General features: G+C 42.8%; 2 protein-coding genes across 5 annotated transcripts in view; both read right to left on the reverse strand.

Moving 5' to 3' along the window:
• The window catches only part of LOC129733984 (DNA polymerase epsilon catalytic subunit 1), a 38246-nt gene extending 23181 nt beyond the window's left edge, over window positions 1–15065 (reverse strand). For both annotated transcript variants that reach the window (XM_055695642.1, XM_055695641.1), the window contains exons 1-4: window positions 14929–15065; window positions 14749–14872; window positions 13520–14674; window positions 11956–13453 (exon numbers count right to left, since the gene is read on the reverse strand). In XM_055695642.1, the coding sequence (XP_055551617.1) occupies window positions 11956–13453; window positions 13520–14674; window positions 14749–14872; window positions 14929–14981 (2830 nt within the window). In that variant the 5' untranslated portion in view covers window positions 14982–15065. The remainder of the gene's footprint in view (window positions 1–11955; window positions 13454–13519; window positions 14675–14748; window positions 14873–14928) is intronic.
• Window positions 15066–15416: 351 nt separating this feature from the next.
• On the reverse strand, window positions 15417–18824 carry LOC129731723 (uncharacterized). Of its 3 annotated transcripts, none has more exons than XM_055691957.1 (8): window positions 18663–18824; window positions 18528–18632; window positions 17878–17976; window positions 17703–17812; window positions 16947–17650; window positions 16133–16888; window positions 15952–16077; window positions 15417–15878 (listed from the first exon to the last, which is right to left on the reverse strand). In XM_055691957.1, the coding sequence occupies exons 2-8, from the start codon at window positions 18605–18607 to the stop codon at window positions 15630–15632; spliced, it is 2124 nt and encodes a 707-aa protein (XP_055547932.1). In that variant the 5' UTR covers window positions 18608–18632; window positions 18663–18824; the 3' UTR covers window positions 15417–15629. The 3 variants fall into 3 exon arrangements, with proteins under 3 accessions (XP_055547932.1, XP_055547925.1, XP_055547939.1); XM_055691950.1 differs by having other exon boundaries at window positions 16133–16891; window positions 18663–18822; XM_055691964.1 differs by lacking the exons at window positions 18528–18632; window positions 18663–18824 and having other exon boundaries at window positions 16133–16891; window positions 17878–18232.
• Window positions 18825–19681: the final 857 nt, after the last annotated feature.

Here is a 19681-nt window from a genome sequence, read left to right on the forward strand (position 1 = left end):
ATTCTGACATTAGAGTGCTTTTTAGTTGGATGACAGCCCAACTAGCGAACACCCAACTAACGAACCCCCAACTAACGAACACCCAACGAGCGAATCATCACTGCATTCCAAAATGGGCTTAACATTCTCGAAGGAAAGATTGTGGTTGAACTTGTTGGAGATCTTGTCGGTAGTATTACTGGCCATTTCGTATAGGAAACTACAACAACAAGACAGTAGTATCCTTCCAATGGACCCGCAAAATTCAAATGAAGACGTTGCCATGGATCGTCAGCAGTCGGCCAGGGCTATGGGCATGCTTGTGTCGGGAAATTTGCAGCACTTGCACAACCTGAACATTTCCGAACGTTGTCATCAATGTCTGTGTCGATTCGTGGCCAGAAAACGATACCTCGAGCAATGGCTTCTGATTGTTCCATAGCAATTACACTCGAAGACTTTTAACTAAGAAGCCTGTGAATTATTAAGCTGGTTGACAGCACAATTTTCTCTATTCATATTTGTTCCAACCTCCAAAGAATATAGACGTTAAAGCTACAACTAGTCTTTTATTTGTTGGAGACTACAACAATTCTTGGCGACGAGGACAATTTTAAGCTGCTTCAAGACTCTTGCAAGATGTCCGACCAGGATTTGAAAAACGCGGTTCTCCGACTAACCGAACTGGTAGTCAACCAACAAGAGCAGATTCAACTCCTCAAGCGAACCGGTCAAGCCAGCCAACCGGGAAGGGAGAAGATAATCGAATCGTTGGCCACGGGAATTGAAGATTTTTACTACGATCCTGACGGTGGAGTGTTCTTCGACGCGTGGTTTGCTCGCTACGAAGATGTCTTCAAGATCGACGGCAAGAATCTAGACGATCCAGCGAAGGTGAGGCTACTCTTAAGAAAAATCGGCACCCAGTTCCACGAGCGATACGTAAATAGTATCCTGCCAAGACATCCCCGCGATTTTGGCCTGGACGAAACGGTGAAGAAACTTAAGAAACTTTTTGGTCATCAAACCTCGCTGTTCAACGATCGTTACCGTTGTCTTCAGTATACTAAGAACGAAGCAGACGATTTTTCAAGTTATGCTGCCTCTGTGAACAAGCATTGCGAAGCATTCCAACTCACCAAGCTCACCGATGACCAATTCAAGGCGCTACGTTTTGTTTGCGGTCTACAATCTCCCCGCGATGCAGACATCCGAACTCGATTGATCGGCAAATTGGAAGCTGAAGAGCATGCTCCGCCAGCAGACGGCACAAAGCTAACCTTGGAAAATCTCGTCGAGGAGTGTCATCGGTTCAACAATCTAAAGCAGGACATCAAGTTGGTAGAGAAGCCCGTTCCGGAAAAATCCGTCGTCAACGCTGTTTCCACCAAGCCTGCTAAGAAAAAACAACCGAAATCTCCGTGCTGGTTTTGCGGTGATTTACATTTCGTAAAGGAATGTTCCTATCAAGACCACAATTGCAACAAGTGCAAACGAAAAGGGCATAAAGAAGGTTACTGCTCATCCGCTGAATCAAAATCAAAGCCAGCAAAGAAGTTCGAAAAACAAAAGTACAAAGCATTTGTGAAGTCCAAAGGAATTTCAGTGAAACGCATCGATCTTCAAGGGAAGAGGAAATACGTTACTGTTGGAATCAATGGCAAAGAAGCTGTCCTTCAGTTAGATTGCGCTTCTGATATCACCATTATTTCTACGCAGACCTGGGAGGCGATAGGCAAACCAGCCATCAGAGAAACTGACATAACCGCCATCAGCGCTTCCGGAGACAAGATTAACATGGCTGGTGAGTTCCTTGCAGACATAACCATCCGAAGCGTGACAAAAGCTGGCATTGTCTATGTGTCATCAAGCCCGGATTTGAATGTCCTTGGAATTGAAACAATCGATCTATTCCATCTATGGTCGATTCCTTTCAACTCACTGGTCAATGCTGTGCATCAGAAGCCGGAAGACATTGAGCAAAAGCTGCGTACGAAGTTCCCGGAAGTGTTCCAGAGCACACTTGGCCGGTGTACCAAAGCAAAAGTTAAACTCTACCTGAAGCCCAACGCCCGTCCCGTGTACTGTCCCAAGAGACCAGTTGCATATGCTGCTCTTCCCAAGGTGGATGCCGAACTCCAACGTCTTCAGGACAAGGGAATTATCTCACCAGTGAAGTTTTCCGACTGGGCAACTCCAATAGTAGTGGTCCGTAAGTCAGACAACGTTTCCGTCCGTATCTGTGGCGACTATTCTACAGGGTTAAACAATGCGCTAGAATCAGATGCCCATCCGCTACCACATCCAGATGATATTTTTGCTGATCTAGCTGGCTGCCGTTATTTCTCCCAACTCGATTTTTCTGATGCGTACCTGCAAGTCGAGATTGAAGAGGAATCACAAAAGTATCTGACGATAAACACTCATCGAGGACTGTTCAAATACAACCGTCTGCCGCCTGGAATCAAGTCCGCTCCTGGTGCCTTCCAAAGGATTATTGACAGTATGGTCGCTGGTATTCCTGGAGTAAAACCGTATCTAGACGATATCATGATTTCTGGTAAGACAAAAGAAGAACACAATCGAAGCCTTCATGAGGTCCTGGAGCGGATCAAAACGTACGGTTTTCATCTGAAGATCGAAAAATGTCGATTTGGTCTATCACAAATTAAGTTCATAGGCCATATCATCGACAAAGACGGCTTACGACCTGATCCCGCGAAGACAACCGCAATTTCGCAAATGCCAGCTCCAACCAACGTATCACAGCTTCGATCGTATCTTGGAGCTATCAATTATTATGGGCGTTTTGTCAAGCAGATGAAAGAGCTAAGGGCACCCATGGATTATTTACTGAAACAAAACGTGAAATGGGAATGGACTGCGAACTGTCAGAAGTCGTCAGGATTTTGAACCTGCTCACTTCCGACTTGTTGCTGACACATTTTGACCCGAACAAAGAAATCATCGTCGCAGGTGATGCATCCAAAAATGGCTTGGGCGCTGTTATTATGCATCGTTTTCCGAATGGATCAGTGAAGGCTATTTCGCACATTTCAAGATCTCTAACTCCTGCGGAGCAGAATTACGGCCAGATAGAGAAAGAAGCTTTGGCACTGGTTTTTGCTGTAACACGGTTTCATAAGATGGTATTCGGCCGGAAGTTTACCTTGCAGACTGATCACCAACCACTTCTTAAGGTGTTCGGGAGCAAGAAAGGAATTCCGGTATACACGGCTAACCGGCTTCAACGCTGGGCGCTTACGTTAATGCTGTACGATTTTGACATCCAGTTTGTGCGCACTGAAAACTTTGGACACGCTGACCTCCTTTCACGACTAATGAAATGCCATCCAACAACTGACGAAGAGTATGTCATTGCTTCTGTCCGAATGGAAGCCGATGTCAACACCGTTCTCAGTGATTCTACTTCAAGTCTACCTGTGACGTCTGAAATGATCGCTACTGAAACATCGAAAGATCCTGTTCTCCAGTCGGTGGTGTTCCATATCAATGAAGGATGGCCCAATCATTCCAAAGCAATTAATGATCCAGTTGTCCAAAAATTCTTTATCCGCCGAGACAGTCTGCTGATCGTCCAAGGTTGCATCATGCTCGGCGATAGAGTTGTTGTGCCAAACCGCTTTCGCAAACGCATTCTTCAGCAACTACATCGAGGCCATCCGGGGATGGAGCGAATGAAATCCCTAGCAAGAAGTTTCGTGTACTGGCCTAACATCGATGATGCCGTCGAAAAATATGTTCGATGCTGCAGACCCTGTGCTGAAGCTGCTAAATCACCACGCAAGACGGACCTGGAGTCGTGGCCCATTCCATCGAAGCCGTGGGAACGAGTCCATATCGATTATGCTGGCCCGATTAATGGATACTACTACTTTCTGGTAATTGACGCATATTCAAAATGGCCAGAAATCTACCGCACTCGAAGCACAAACACAACGAAAACGTTGGAAATGCTAGACGAGATTTTTTCAAGATTCGGCAATCCAAAAATTCTGGTTTCGGATAATGGCTCGCAATTTGTTAGCGCCCGATTCAAGCAATTCTGTGATGAAGCTGGAATCACCCACTTAACAATTGCGCCCTACCATCCACAGTCTAATGGACAGGCTGAGCGCTTTGTGGACACTTTGAAAAGAGGACTCAAGAAGTTACGAGAGGGAGGAAATCCAGCAACTTTCCGACATCTTCAAACTTTCCTTTCCGTTTACCGGTCCACACCCAATCGAAGTGCTCGTGATCATAAGTCACCTGCAGACCTTTTTCTAGGTAGACCCCTCACTACTACACTGGATCTTCTTAAGCCCCGAAAATCAAGCACACCAGCTGTAAACAGTAAGCAGAATAACCAGTTCAATCAACACCATGGTACCGTCAAGAGAGAGTTCTCCGCTGATGATTTAGTGTACGCAGAGGTTCATCATCACAATCAAACCTCATGGATTCCTGGCAAGGTGATTGAGAGAAAAGGCTCCGTCATGTATGCTGTACTTCTGGACACCGGTCGTCTCATCCGTTCTCATACGAATCAGCTACGACAGCGTCATCTAGAATCCATTAGTGAAGCTACTGAATCAAATTTACCATGGACCGTGCTGCTTGAGGAATTTGGAATGCAAAATCTGTGTACTCCATGTTCGGATGAAACTGCCGATCCTGATTCCAAAGAAACTCAACAACCGCCTGAAATGCTGCCAGAAGTGGCACACCCAATTCAAAAATTGCCTGAAGTATTGCACCCTGCCGAACCAACATTGGACCAAGAAAAGGTTCTAGCACCAGAAGTCGTTGTTGAAGGCATCAATCCGCAGTGCTCCAATCAACCCGTTCGTAACCGAAGGCTTCCGGCATGGCTCGGATCCTACGATCTCTTTTAAGGGGGAGATGTTCCATAGCAATTACACTCGAAGACTTTTAACTAAGAAGCCTGTGAATTATTAAGCTGGTTGACAGCACAATTTTCTCTATTCATATTTGTTCCAACATCCAAAGAATATAGACGTTAAAGCTACAACTAGTCTTTTATTTGTTGGAGACTACAACACTGATCGCTCGATTCCAGGATGTCCTTGATGAATCCGTTCAACCATACGTTTCTGGAAACTTACGGGAACAACGACTCGATCCAGCATCATCACGCAGCCACCAACCAGTCAGTAGGATTCTCGATGACCAAAGAGCGGTCTTACCTCGATCACGGAAATAGCTTCGCTACGCACCGGCCATCCATTCTGGATATAGGGTATCACCTTCTGCAGCACTGGATCTTTAGCTGTTGATTCTTGCACCAATGCAGCAGTGATCGGAAAGTTTTGTAGAGTGTCTTGCAATCCGGAACTGACGTCTGACTCGGCGCAAACCATTGCGATTACTGCTTCCTTGTCTGGTTTCTCCGGATTATTAATAAGGCGTGATAGATCATCAGCATATCCGAAATTATGCGTGGACACAAACTGGATATCAAAATCATAACCTAATAGTGGAGACGGTTAGCTGTGTGAATCAGAATTAGGGTTACCATTTCGTCGGAGTTAAAAATCAGGACATTTTTTTTCAGCAAAAATTTGTTCTAAGCTATTGTTATTTGTTTAGGTATCAATAAATAAAACACGTAATTTGAGATTTGCACTTCAAAATACACCAAAAGCCTCATATTTAACGTTATTTCTCGAACAATTCAATTCTGCAACTTTGATTTATTAGGCGTTAATAGATACCTTATGAAATGCAACACTAGTAAACTGTTTGAAATGAACTTAATTGTCAAAAAAACGTTTAGAAATTTCAACGACTAGACAATTTATCTCATTAAGATTCAACCAAAGAAAAAAATCGTTCGAAATAAGTTCGTTTCTTTCCGAAGTCAAGATGAAAGTACTGAACAGTTTGCTTCCTTTCTGAATATCCGGCATCATTCAGAAAAATCAGGACAAATTCGAAAATATGAAAAACAAATCAGGACGCTCCAAATGGATTTAAAAATCAGGACAAGTCCTGCTAAATCAGGACGGATGGTATCCCTAATCAGAATTTTCTTTTGCATCCGAAAATTTTCAGCAACGATTGATGGTCGGTTTGCCGTCTAAAACGACGAGCCCAAAGCATGCGATGGAATTTTGTACAGGCGAACACCAACGCAAGGGCTTTCTTCTCAATCTGACTTTAATTTTGCTCAGCTTGATTGAGCGACTTGGCTGCGTGTGTATTCGCTTTGATGGTGCCGTTGGAAAACCGATGCATAATGACTGCTCCGATGCCGGTTTGGGATGCATCACCTGGATCAATGATCTCGTGCTCCGGATTATAATAAGTGAGAAGCAGATTTTATTGCAGAACCCTTTTGTTATCCAAAAACGCACGCTGACATTCCTGGCTTCAGATGAATTTTGCGTCCACATTACTTGCAGGCATGTTTGGAGAACTGGCAACCCTTCACGAAGTGCATGGCTCCACACTGCCAGCATGCAGATGGAGGAACTTTACTGTCTACTGTCGCCGATTTTGATTGGTTATCATCCAACTGACGTACCGCCTGGACTGCAGAAGAAGAATGCTTCTTCTCCACTAACGCCACATCTTATTTAAGGTTTGAGGGGCGCTGACATTCGGTCACAAAACCTTCAATGTTGGTATCGGTAGCATTCTCGAGGCATTCTGGTGCATCGTGTCCCTCGATTTCTTTAAAAATGTTTTGAACTTCGGATCTGGCATAGCAATAAAGATACGAATTTTTGCGTGTAGGCAGTCTCACGCAGTTAAACTATTTTTTTGTTGTTGCTTTATTAAACTATAAAAACAACTCCAGTGAGTGTTTCCAGTTGTTCCACCTCGTAGCAATCGAGGAAGTATCCTTTCCTCGTAGTACAAGTATTGATTTGTAGCTCTCCATTTCTACTCTTTGTTCCAGGTTATGTTTAACCGCACTCTTTCAGTTACAACAGGAACAATTTGCCAGCAGCCAAATTTGAAAAAGTCCCAGAAATCGTCGCCAAAAACTTGTTAAAGGGATCGAAACTGAGAGACAATACAGTGTATACACCCAAGTTACAACTGAACAGAAACTATTTCAAAACCGGCCGGTGCTCGGGGCTAAAATCTTGATTTGCTTCTTCCAAGTTGAAGGCTAGCGAAAAAGTACGCTTTTTTACACTTCGTTTGGAACTGGAAACTATGCTTAAACCGAAAAAAAAAAACAAATCATATCTACTTCGAGCCCAATCTTTTCACTTTCGACACCGATCTTGGCCTTCTGCGACCCCTCTCTTTATGTTTGATAACACAGTGCAACAATTTTTTTGCCTTGGATTTTTGATGAAGTTTGATGCGAAAATAAATTTCCCTGAGTTTGAACATATTTCAACTTAAGGGGCAACAATGGCGCCATTTTGAATTTTTGAGAAACCGGTAATTTTTGTGGTTTTTTCGACACCATTTTGTTTTGAGGCCAAATATCAAAATTCTAAGAGTTTGTCCACATATTAGCATCCTTTTACCCATCTTTTGAAAAAAAAACAGATCTTAAATCGGCCAAAAACTGAGCTCAAAACGGTGATTCTACGAAACCGGTTTTGGCATAGTTTTATTTTGTTTCACCCCTTTTCCCCTACAATACTAAAATAGGTTTATCTGCTGACATTAGTGATGGGAAATATCGCCCAAAACAGACATCGATAACAATCGATAATTCCGGGGCTTTTATCGATATTATCGATAAGTTTCGATAATTTGACAGCTAAAGTTTGCGGTAAAGAAAATTTTTTTTTTCAGATGGTGAGAAAAAAAGTATTTCAGATGGTGATGAAAAAAAACTATGACAGATACAGTGAGGGGCAAAATAAAGTACCCAGTGCCCAGATAAATATAGTTTCAAATGAGCCAAACTGAAGGCAAACAACAACAATTTAATAGTGTGTATGGCCTCCTTTAGCCTTCAACACCTCCTGTAAGCGCTTCGGCATACTTTCTACAAGGTTTTTCAAGTGTTGTGGGTCGAGTTCTTTCCACGCGCGTTCCAGGGCTCAAAAATAGTTTTTTATTAGTTACACCAGTTTTATCGATCCGAGCATCAAGGATGGCCCACAGATTCTCGATGGGTTTCAGATCAGGACTTTGAGGGGGCCATTCAAGGGGTTTGATGCGACAGGAATCTTCGGCTTCGGATCGTTATCCTGCTGGAAAACGAAACGCTCCTCGAGGCCCGTCTTGATGAGAGATACCTCGAGATTTTCCCGCAGGATATTGCAATACGACTCAGCTGTCATGATTCCGTCTATTTTCACCAAACTGCCCACCCCACCCCAAGAAAAGCACCCCCACACCATCACGTTGCCTCCTCCGTGCTTGACAGTTCCTTGAATATGGCGGTCTTGGAACTCCTCAGCCAACTTGCGCCACACACGATCCCGCTTCTTCCGATTGAACAGCTCGAATTTGGATTTGTCGGTCACAACACAGTTTTCCAGTATTGCAGCGGCTTATTGGCGTGCTCCTTGGCGAACTTGAGACGCTTAGCCTTATTCGCCTTGCTGATGAAAGGCCTTCTCACTGCCATCTTGCTTCGGAACCCCTGCGCTTGGATGCGGCGACGGACGGTACGACGCGAAACCGATAGTTGGAGCTTTTCCTATATCTGCCGAATCGTAACTTTTGAGTTTTTCTTTACCTCACGAATGATTTTCTTGTCCGTTCTGGCATCTGTCTTGCGTTTTCGTCCCCTTCCTGGGCGATCCACCACCGATCCGAACGTTTTCATCTTCTTCGAGATTTTTCCGACCGCTGCCTTGCTGATTTTGTAGTGCTTGGCCATTCCCGGTGCGATTGGCCGTTATTGACATCGCCAACAACCAGTTTCCGGATGCACAACGGGATCGTACGGGAAATTACTACGTTCTCCATATTTTACAACTTTTTCGAAGGCAGACACGATTACAAATGCTTTAGAGCCAAGCCAGTTGTTTGTGACACGTCAAAATACTCAAAATAAACAAAATCAAAGGGTCTCACGATGGAAACTTATCGAAATTTTATCGATTTTCAGAGTGGGCACTTAATTTTGTCACTGTTTTTTTTTTGGGAATAAAAACTGTTTTTGTTCTATAAGAAAAACTTTTTTTTATCAGAACAAAATTAAAAATATTAAAAAAGAACATTATGAGAGAGATTTTAGGAATGATTACGATGTGTTTTCGTTCAATTTGAACCAGAAAAATGAAAGAAATAAAAAAAATAAAGTGGGCACTCTATTTTGCCCCTCACTGTAATTGAGTTGGGTAAATTTCCCATGGAAGGTTATCATGTTAGCTTCCTCGCAAAAAATATTACGTCCTTGCGTGCAGCCTTTCGGCAGTTAACCGGAACATTCGCCATGGCGGACGAAAACATGCGTGTAGCCATGTTTTTAAGCTCTTTCTTCGTTTTTTTTTTATTAATTCTTCCTCCGTTTTCGCGACAAAATTGTTGGAGTAGATCTTGCGCTTCAAGTTTGCCCAGAAATTCTCGATGGGAAGCAGGTGGGGGACATTGAGCGGATTCGCCGACTTCGGCACCACATCGATATTCAGCCGTGCCATCTCCTCCAACGATCGCTTCGAGTAGTTGGCCGACGTCAAATCTGACCAGAACACCGTGTCTTCGCGCTTTTGGTATTTCTTGATGAACGACGCAACTTCTGTCAGGCACTTCGTACTATAGATTTCCCCGTTCACGGCCAGCCCGGAGCGAGAGAAGAGCAACTTTGACATCCCTTTCTCGCTGATTGTCAGCCACAGCCGCACCTTCTTGGGGAACTTGGTCTGTGAAATAAACTTTACCTCGATGCTCACTTCCTTCGTGGGGGAGGTAAAATACAAAGAGCCCTGCTAGTCATTGCCATCCAGGGTAAGATAGGTCTAGTCTTCCAATACCACTGCCACGTCGCGATTCGCCGGGAAAATCGACTTGACCATCTTATTCAACCGCTGTCGCTGCGTCATTGCCTGCAGCTCCGAGACCAGTGGACGGGACTGCTGCTTCCTGCATGTATGTCCATGTTCTCCAGATGCTTTTTCACTGTTTTAGAGCATGCACCAAACCCTCGGCCAAGTGCACGCAGCGATTTAGCCACTTTTCCCTCGGTCTTCCTCTTCAGCATCCTTTGAAGCTTCTTGTCGCTCAGGGTCGTTGGCCGTTCGGAACCGGGCTTTCTTTCATGTACACTTTGACACACACTCTTGAAATCCGAAACATTTTAGGTGTAGGTTGGTCACACCAAGTACCCAAGTAATACTAATATAATACTGTTTTCCAGTGAAATGAAACCGGTCATCAAAATTGATTCATTTTTCGTAAAGTTCTGGCCATTTAAAATTCGAGAGAATTTATTTTATCTCAATTATTTTGTCTACCCCCTGTATAAATCAGGATACTTTTCTGGCGCAGCAATTTCTTTGATTTGGATTTTTTTTGGAACTAAAAATTGTTTGTTGGGTAACAGATACTTTAAACTTAAACAGTTCCAAGTTAAACTAAACAATTACCAGAGAATTACCAATAGACTGCCGCTATGCATGTCTATCATATTATGAGAGTTGGCAAGCAAAAAAAAAGCATTTTATTACAATTTCGTATCATTGCTTTTTATGAGATGGTGCAAAAAGTTTGGATATTTTTTTAAAGTTCTCCAGTACTAAGCTGTCGAATTCATCTGTTCTTAGGAAACTAAAAACTATAAATACCTTTTTAGTTACCATTATTTCTCAGAAACTCAGTGACACCCGGGACGAACCTTTACACCACCCCCAACAATGCTAAATCTTGTCGAATAGCAGCAACCAACAAATACCTAGCGGCAAAAGTAACTCCTGGGGTAGGGTAGGTGAGGTCTTCTTCTTTTGGGTCTCCTCCAGTAACCAGCCGCACTCACTCTTATAATATCGATAATTATCGTTAACGTCAAAAAATTAACGATAATATCGGTGTCCAGCATTTATCGATATTATCGATAAGTATCGATAAGTTTCCCATCACTAGCTGACATTTTACGTAGATCAGACACCTAAATTTCGATTTCTGAAACCTTTTTTACTCAAAATAAGATATAATTTGACTACCACTTTAAGATATTAGCGAATTACCTTTAATGCTCAAAAATAATCGATATTATTTTGCTTTGTGAAAAATATACTGAAACTATGCCAAACCCGGTTTCGTAGAATCACCGTTTTGAGCTCAGTTTTTGTCCGATTTAAGATCTGTTTTTCGCAAAAGATGGGTAAAAAGATGCTAATATGTGGACAAACTCTTAGAATTTTGATATTTGGCCTCAAAACAAAATGGCGTCGAAAAAACCACAAAAATTACCGGTTTCTCAAAAATTCAAAATGGCGCCATTGTTGCCCCTTAAGTTGAAATATGTTCAAACTCGGGGAAATTCAGTTTTGCATAAAAATACACAAAAAAATTATATATAGAAGCCAAGGCAGAAAAAAGTCAATTTTTGTTGCACTGTGTAATCATCGATATGAAATGAAAAATTCTGGCAATTTTGTCAATGAAACTGGAAAACCTAGGATATCCTCCTGCCATGAACAAGTAATAACAAGTGACCAAAATAAGCGTAGCCAGGTATTCAAATAGGAAATAGCACGCTTTTGGAAACTGTAGAAGCATGAAGTTTTGAATTTGCTGTGGAATATTCACTCAGCAATTCGTTTTTCGTCGGCAGCACTTTTAATAGTAATAGGCCTCAGATTTCGTTTTTAGGGCCAACAACGCTATTCGAGATTTAAGTTTTATTATCCTGAAGTTGTTCCGTGAATCGTAAAACGGAAAAATGCAAACTTCAAGTGACCTTGCTAGCAATATATGGAAAAACTGCAAAAAAGGCCTGGCTGTCTTCAGAATTTAGCATCTCCAAGAGTAAAGATTGCAATGTAAAATAAAACCAAATCAATCATTTCGTAATAAAAGAAACCTTACCTTCCTCCTTGGCCGCCGGTAGCACCATAGCCAGATATGGCCCATCCACCTCGAAGAAGATAGAATTTTCATCTTTGATCGAATATTCCGCCGGACTGCCCGGTTCGTGGGGTTTTTCCAGAACGTGGTACTGATCGTTCGTAAAATAATCCTTCACCATAGTGTTCAACACCGCATTCGGATAGGAAACGTTGATTTTTTTCTTCTTCTCATGGGTAGAGTGCACGGTAAACTCCTGCGGGAACGAAGCTGGTAAGATACACCAAATTCCGTCGGTATCCAGCTCCAGCGGACGGCCAACCCGTTCGATGATCTCCCGTGCTTTAGTGATAATGTTCGCCCCCGTCAAACATACAATCCCAGCCATTGACATACTGTGCCACCGAGCGCCCTTTCGCATTACATACCCGTAGAACGAGTTCAGAATACACTTGTGAGCCAGCTGCAGAGAATCGTACAACACCTCTCGTCCCTTGGCGGCTTTAATTTCTCCGGCATCACCACTTTTCAGAGCGGCACTCACTGCCGCTTTCGCTACCTTCGTCAGCGCTTTGTACTCGTAGCGCCGATCGCGAAAAGCTCTAACCGTGTCCACATAAAAACTGTTTTCCTTCTGACAAATCGTCGAAGTTCTAGTTTCCAAGCTTGTGATCTTAGTTTTCTTGTACGCCTTACGGCAATAATCGCTCAACCGTTTCTTTTCGTAGTTAGCTTGGTCCTCCTTTGATAGTTCATGGAACGCTCGAGGTTGACCTCCAGGGAAAAGCGGTGGGAACTTTTCCGTCTCCAGCTGCTGCTGAATGCGTTGGAATTCGTTTCTGGTTGCTGGTAGCATTTCACCGCGCCACATCCACTCCATGTTTCGTTTGCACCTAGCATCGGGCCGATTGTAATCACAAGCCGCACAATCAGTCTCCGAAACCATCGACGAAGGCTGTAACCGATTGGTCAGAATGATATTGGGATACATAGCTCCTACGTCCAGATGGTAGATTACTGGCTGTTCAATGCGAGTAGGAGTATCATGCAGCTGCTGCAAGGCTGCCTTAATCTGCTCCGTTACCTCTTCCATGTTCGTCACCTGTTCCAGTGGAACTCCTTCCTCAGTAACGATCGCATGTTCCAGCACTTTCTCCACATTTCGCTGCAACTGCATCAGCATATCTTGATCCAAGCGAAAGCGGGTCGAAATATCCGCCCGAAATACACCCGATTCTAGCGCCTCTACGTGACCACCAACGTATGTTTCCGAATCCAGAACGTGCCCATCGGGAGTTAGCTTGTTCAGTTCCGATATTTGCTTGTTCGGGAATACAATCCGAACGTGATAGGCTTCCTTCATCAGTAGCATCTCGCAAAGCGTTCCCGAACCCTTCCGCAAAATTTCATCCGGTTCCATCGGAATAATCGTTGCCAGCGCGAAAATAAATGGATGAACGTATTTCATGTACAAATAGTACGTGGCCACCGCATCGGACACCGAATAGTTTGATAAGACCTGGAAACAAAAAAAGAACTTGTTTTTTTTTCACAACAAAAAATTAGTTTAAAATATATAACAAACCTGCGGTTGTTCTACCGCCATCTTGCACATTTCCTCCGGATCCAGCTCAACCGGGTCGTAGCGCAGCTTGCTCTTGGCGACCGCCTTCAGTCCATGCGAGCCAACCGGCAGGTACGAATCTCGCTTCACCCAGCAAAGACAGTCCATGTGCATTGCCGGCCGACACAAATAGTTCCCGTCCCGGGCGTTCACCTTCGAAAATCCAATCTCGCGCTTCATGTCCATATCGTACACCGCCGCACGTGCCTCTACGAAGGGCCAATCGAAAAAGTCCCCGTTGTAGGTCACAAAAATGTGCGGCTTCACATCCAAAATATGATCGAAAAACTTCTGCAACAAGCTCATCTCGTTCGGCTCGTTAAACACGATGAACTGTCCTTCGAATTCCGGCTTTGGTGTGTACTCGAAATCTTCCACATCGGCACTAATGATCTCCCTGTTGGTAATCAGATAACCCTGCCCATCGATCATGTAGGAAATCATCATAATCTGATCGCTCTGCGCATCCGGAAACTTCAACGGCAGCTTCGTCGTTTCAATATCGAACGCCAACACCACGGGCTCCGGTCGATCGAGTATATCCGGGCGGGGCGTGATGACCGGTGGCTCGTCGCCACCACGGCATCGCATCGTGTACCACAGACCACAGAAAATGTTCAAATCAATCGAAACCCGCACGTGATAGGGAACGTCATGCTCCCGCATATCTACTATACTATCGTAGAAATCCTGGTTCTGATTGGATCCACCGGATCCCTCTTCGGATGCTACGGCAAGTGAATTGCTCAGCATCTGCATGTAATAGGTGTTGGCCTTGTCTCGCTCCTTGTTCTTTCGGACTGCCGCATTCAAATCCTTCCTAACCTTGTTCATATGAGTGGTATTAGCAAACGTCAACTTCAGCAGGCTCTGCTTGAGCCCACTCAGGTGATTCGGCAAGTCCAGGTCCTCCCGTTCGACGTGTTCCACATTCAACAGCTGGCCAGAGTATTTTTTGGCTAGAAATTTTGCCACCTCCAACGAGTGGCCTTCTCTCGTGATCAGCAGTAAATAGGGGGCGTAGATGATCGTCATTTTGTACCGAGTACCATCCATTTGGAGAAAGTACAGATCAAGGGCTGCCACCAGTCGGCGGTCCTGATTCAGGATTTCAGTCTGGAACAGAAAACGTTACCAATCATCGAAATCAGTTTGGCTAGCCTACCTGGTCCTGGCCGGTCGTCACATACCGTATGCATATTAACTAAATATCCGGTGCGTTCCTGGGTGTCCTTGACACGCTCGTATCCATACTTGAGGTCAATTTTGTCATTCTCCTTCGACTGGCGGTACCCGATTTCGTTGGTGTCGTCGCTGGAAATTTAAACAGTGCTTAAAAGCTGCTCGCCTTAGGAAATCCGATAAATTACCCATCGGCCTTCTCCGCAATGTATTTGCCGGTATTTTGCACTATTTTAGCCATTTGTATAACATTAATTACTTTCAAGAATGTTGCCCAAATTAACGAAAAGAAAAAAGCAATGTTGTGGTTTTGCGTCGACGATGTTTCCAATTTCGCGCCGTTTCATAAACTTGTCACTAATAAAAGTTCACATTTTTAGCGCTCACTGCGCCACTGTGAACAAATAATTGAACTAATGCTATGGCAATGAAGAAATTAACCTTACAAATTTTATGTGAGCTTGAACTTTGTTATTTCAATTCAGCTGAATGATTAACAAAAAAAATTTTTTTTTAAATTGTCAAAGAATGCAAGAATCTTACTCATAGTTTCCTCGGAGATGTTTAATTACTTTTGTTACCACTACTTAAGAGTGAAAATGAGTGAACATAGGCTGCATGGGTTTGCTAATTTTAACATTGTTTATTGTTATGCATATATTAATTCTATCCTATGTATAATATATTATAAATGGTTCAAACTCGTCTATAAATATCTTTAAATGATTATTGCAGCTTCTCTTTCTTTTCACTTATAAATTCTAGTTTTAACATTGTTTAATGTTATAAATAAATTAAAATACTTCGAACTCTACTATAAATAGAAATAACAAAAATAAAATCTGTAGTTACTTAACTAAACATTTAAAAGTAAATAAAATCAACTATTTTAAAATTGCCCTCTACGGGTCGCGCCGCTTGGCGAGCCCCGCAGAGAGACGCACCGAATCTGCGCACGATCGTCACGATCAATCTCTAGAAGACCCCAGCCGTTGAGTTCAAGCAGATTGCGAAACACACGACAGCTAGCCAGCTTAGAACCAGCGGCACCAACTAGCAACAAAATTCGCTGAAACAGGACGCTGTTGCGACGGGTGCAGCTAATTTCGTGCTGAATTGCGAAATACAGCTTGAGCATCTGACGGTGATAGCGAAAATTGAAATACCGTGATTTTCAACGACAAATAAGTGCTAAATTTTCTCAAACTTACCGGAACCATCTTCTCTTTGTTTTTTAAACAAAGCCTAAGTTGGTTTTGCCTGGCATCCTTTGTTATAGTTGAGTTTTCTGGTAAATTATCCTGAACGTTTTCAGTTGGAATTGGCAACTGAGGAACCTGAAAAAGGACATGTTTTGAAAAACACAAATTTATCTGGTTAACGTTTTCCTACCTGTGATTCCTTCGAACTGCATACTGCCTGTGGCAAAATACTGTCACTAGTTTGAAGCCTGTCTTGTTGAGTAGAGTTTATAAAAATCGATTGACTATCCAGTCCCAGCCCAGGATCTACAGCAGTATTTACTAGGCCAACTTCCGGCGGAACGAAATCAGCCGGAACGACTGGCTCCTTCGGATGCACCGTAATTTCTTCCACCATTGAAGGTACGGTTCGATCGATTACTTGAAGCCGGTCACGATCCTCTAGCGAGGGTTGTTCCAGACTCGAAACAACATTATTCTGGGTTACACTAGGCTCCTGGATTGAGGCGAGCTCTGGACGAACTGTTTCTGATACGTCTCGCAAAACCGGCTCCCGAACGTTTTCCACCGGACGATCACGAATGTCGGGAACCCTGCGCCTGGCCAACAAATCAAGAATAATTTTTCTTCCTGCATCGAGTTTTTCAAAATCATCCGGAATTCCGAAATCGTAATTTTTCCGCAGTGGAATTTTGTCCTCAATCGTATCGCCAAACATTCGAACCTTTCGGCATGATTTTGGAACTCGTTTGTTCGGTGGCGGCGGCATATTGGTTGAAGAATCTGACGATAGTGCGGGGAGATTGCTGGCCGGTTCAGGCCTTTCTGGTTCTGTTACCACAGGCGGTATCTCTGTGTCTACCTCCATTTGTTGAACGGGTATTTGTAGATTCTCCGGTGCTGTCCCCTCATTTTCTTCACGATGATGCACTTCATTTGTTCTATCCTGCTAAAATAAATCACATATTATGTACATTTTCCTACTCTAATGGTCATATACACACCGAAATAGCCTGTGAGCGTTGTGAAGGAACAGGAAGAGGTACAGTTAACGGTGTCCCAGTCGGAATAGAACTAACATCTGTCGCCTCAAGTTGAGACGTTTCAATTGGTACTCTCTGTCGGAGCATACTGGTTCTGACAGACGGTATCGGTGTGCTGGTCGTAAGTCTCCCAGCGAGTGGAACTGGTAGACGGTACTGCACGGCATCATCGATCTCAAAATCTTCGAATCTTTTCGGAACTGTAATTCGACGCAAGCTAGGAAATTCTTTCAAAACCTGCTCCTTCACGCTAGGATCAGAGATAGGCATAGGTTCTGAAGTTCCCAGAAACGACCCGGCATCTCCCACAGGCCCAAAGTCCAAATCTACTGCACTCGGATCCATTGCCATCAGGATCGGAGGGGACGGTTCCGTTTTAAGAAATTCCTTCGGTGGCATAACTTGGGAAAGTTCTATGTTTGCTAAAGCAGTATTTTCCGTATCGTGTTCCAACTCTAGTGGTTCGGGTACAGGGGTTTCAACGTTGACTTCCGGTTCTGTAATAGTTACGACTTCTTCTGTCGTCGCAATTATGTCACGCTCTTGCTCGTCGACGATTGGTCGTATTGGAGCGCTTACATCAGTCTGAACTGGGTCCTTCTTTTTTATCGCAGGTTTCGTGCTATAAATTTTCCGAATTTTTCTCTGATTGCGTTCAACTCTCTCTGCAAGGAAAACCGTTATAAAATATACATCCAGAATAAAATAAAAACCTACTCTCCAGGTGATTATAATGCAAAATAAGATGTTCCTTCTCCGCTGTACACAGTTTGTTCAACTGTGAGCAACTGTAATTTTCAGCTAGAAATTCGTCATGAGATGTGGAACTGAAAATCAAAATTTTGTCGATGCAGAGGTTGAGAAAAAATGCTGCCCAATTTTCGCTACTTACGCAATTTGTTGATATTCACGTTCAGTCAGTAGATCGGTTTTTTTCGCGGGTTTTGAATTGTGCAACAGTTTATCGCACGCAGCACGAAACGAGGACATTCTGGAAAATTGTAATCCTGGAGTTGAAAAACTGCAATTTTCAAAGCGGGTGGAAAAATTTAAACTGATGCCTTTTTGTTGATCAGGGATGCCAGTAAATAGAAAAATTAAATAGAGCCAACACGCTCCTTCAAATCATGTTCAACCTGCGTAATATTTACTCAGTTTCAAACGCTTCGAAATTTCTATTCCTGGTTCAGCAATATTCATTTGATTTTCTTATTATTGCAAATTTCCGCTGAAACGCGAATTACAGACACCTTGCAAGCAAAATGCAAACAACTTGTACGTCAGATTTATCGTATACCAGCATATGAGAGTGAACGCGATAGACTGTATAGATACGATTAACGAAGGCATTCTGTCGCGTTCGCTCTAGTTGACTGGTATACTGGCGTGCACGTTATCTGCATTTTGCTTGCAAGTTGTCTGTAATTCGCGTTGCAGATGCAATCAGCAATAAAAGCGCATCACTATTGCCAGCCAAATTTTCAAAATAAAGAAAAGTCTGTGCAATTTGGTTGTTTAGATGTACCAGTTTTTATACATCACCTGAAAAGGCTGCGTTTCCTGAACAAAGCACAACTACAAATCGTTGTCCTCAATTCATTGCATGACAATTTGAAATCCATTACAGTGATGATTCGCTCGTTGGATGTTCGTTAGTTGGAGGTTCGTTAGTTGGAGGTTCGTTAGTTGGGTGTTCGCTAGTTGCCCGCATAATCAATAACCATAAAACGTGCCTAACACCATAGACTAAAGAGACATAGATATCCAAGTTGGGCTTCGCTGCATATAATCTTAAGGCAACACTATGAACTTGCCATCTGTAGGCCGTTGGGTGAATTAAAGCATATCCACTGGGAAAAATATCATGGTACTCCTTATCATTTCAGTGGTGAACTTGACCAGATTCTCACACCCAGAAAAATATCATGTTACTTTCAATCAGATTTGTACGGCGGTTTTCAAACGACTTTACAATATAATCTAGATGATTTGCAATTACAAAAACAATGCAAAGAAACCTCGCGTAATTTTACAAATTACCATGAGTCACAAAATGTAAAAATCTCAGATACTCTCATCGAATTGTTGAAGGTGACAATAAGAAAAAAACAAAGCTTCACATTCACTTAAATTATTTTAACATTGTTTATGTTGTACTTGACATTCGTGAATTTTGACGAAATAAGTTATGCTATGCTTTGCTACTCGTTGTAAGTTAATTTTGAGGATATTAAGAGACGTATATAACAACGATTTTCAACGCAGTAATGTAAAACCTTAGTTAAAAATAGCGTTTAGCGGTATTCACCAAAATAAATATTGTATCGTTTTTAAATAGAACTTTAAAGGATGAGTCAAATTTCCAAATTTGATTTTCTCAGTTCTTTGCAAATATTAATAAATCGATTTAAACATTCAAGCAAGGAACAGTGGAATTGATAATGAATGAGATCACAAACAATAATCTGCAACGGAAGCTACAAACCGAATAGGAGAACATCCTACAGCATTATTTGACGGCTGAGGCAGAATTATTAACCCAACCAGTTCCGCAAAGGGATTTAAGCTGTATAGTGGTTCTCAATCGACTATTAAAATTGGTACAAACAACAAATGAGTTATGCTAATTATGACTAGAGCAAGATACCTGACTTCATACATTTTGCTCGCAACACCTTTATAACGGTGCCATCTGA

The sequence above is a fragment of the Wyeomyia smithii genome, chromosome 1 (assembly GCF_029784165.1).
Source record: "Wyeomyia smithii strain HCP4-BCI-WySm-NY-G18 chromosome 1, ASM2978416v1, whole genome shotgun sequence".
Classification (NCBI taxonomy): domain Eukaryota; kingdom Metazoa; phylum Arthropoda; class Insecta; order Diptera; family Culicidae; genus Wyeomyia; species Wyeomyia smithii.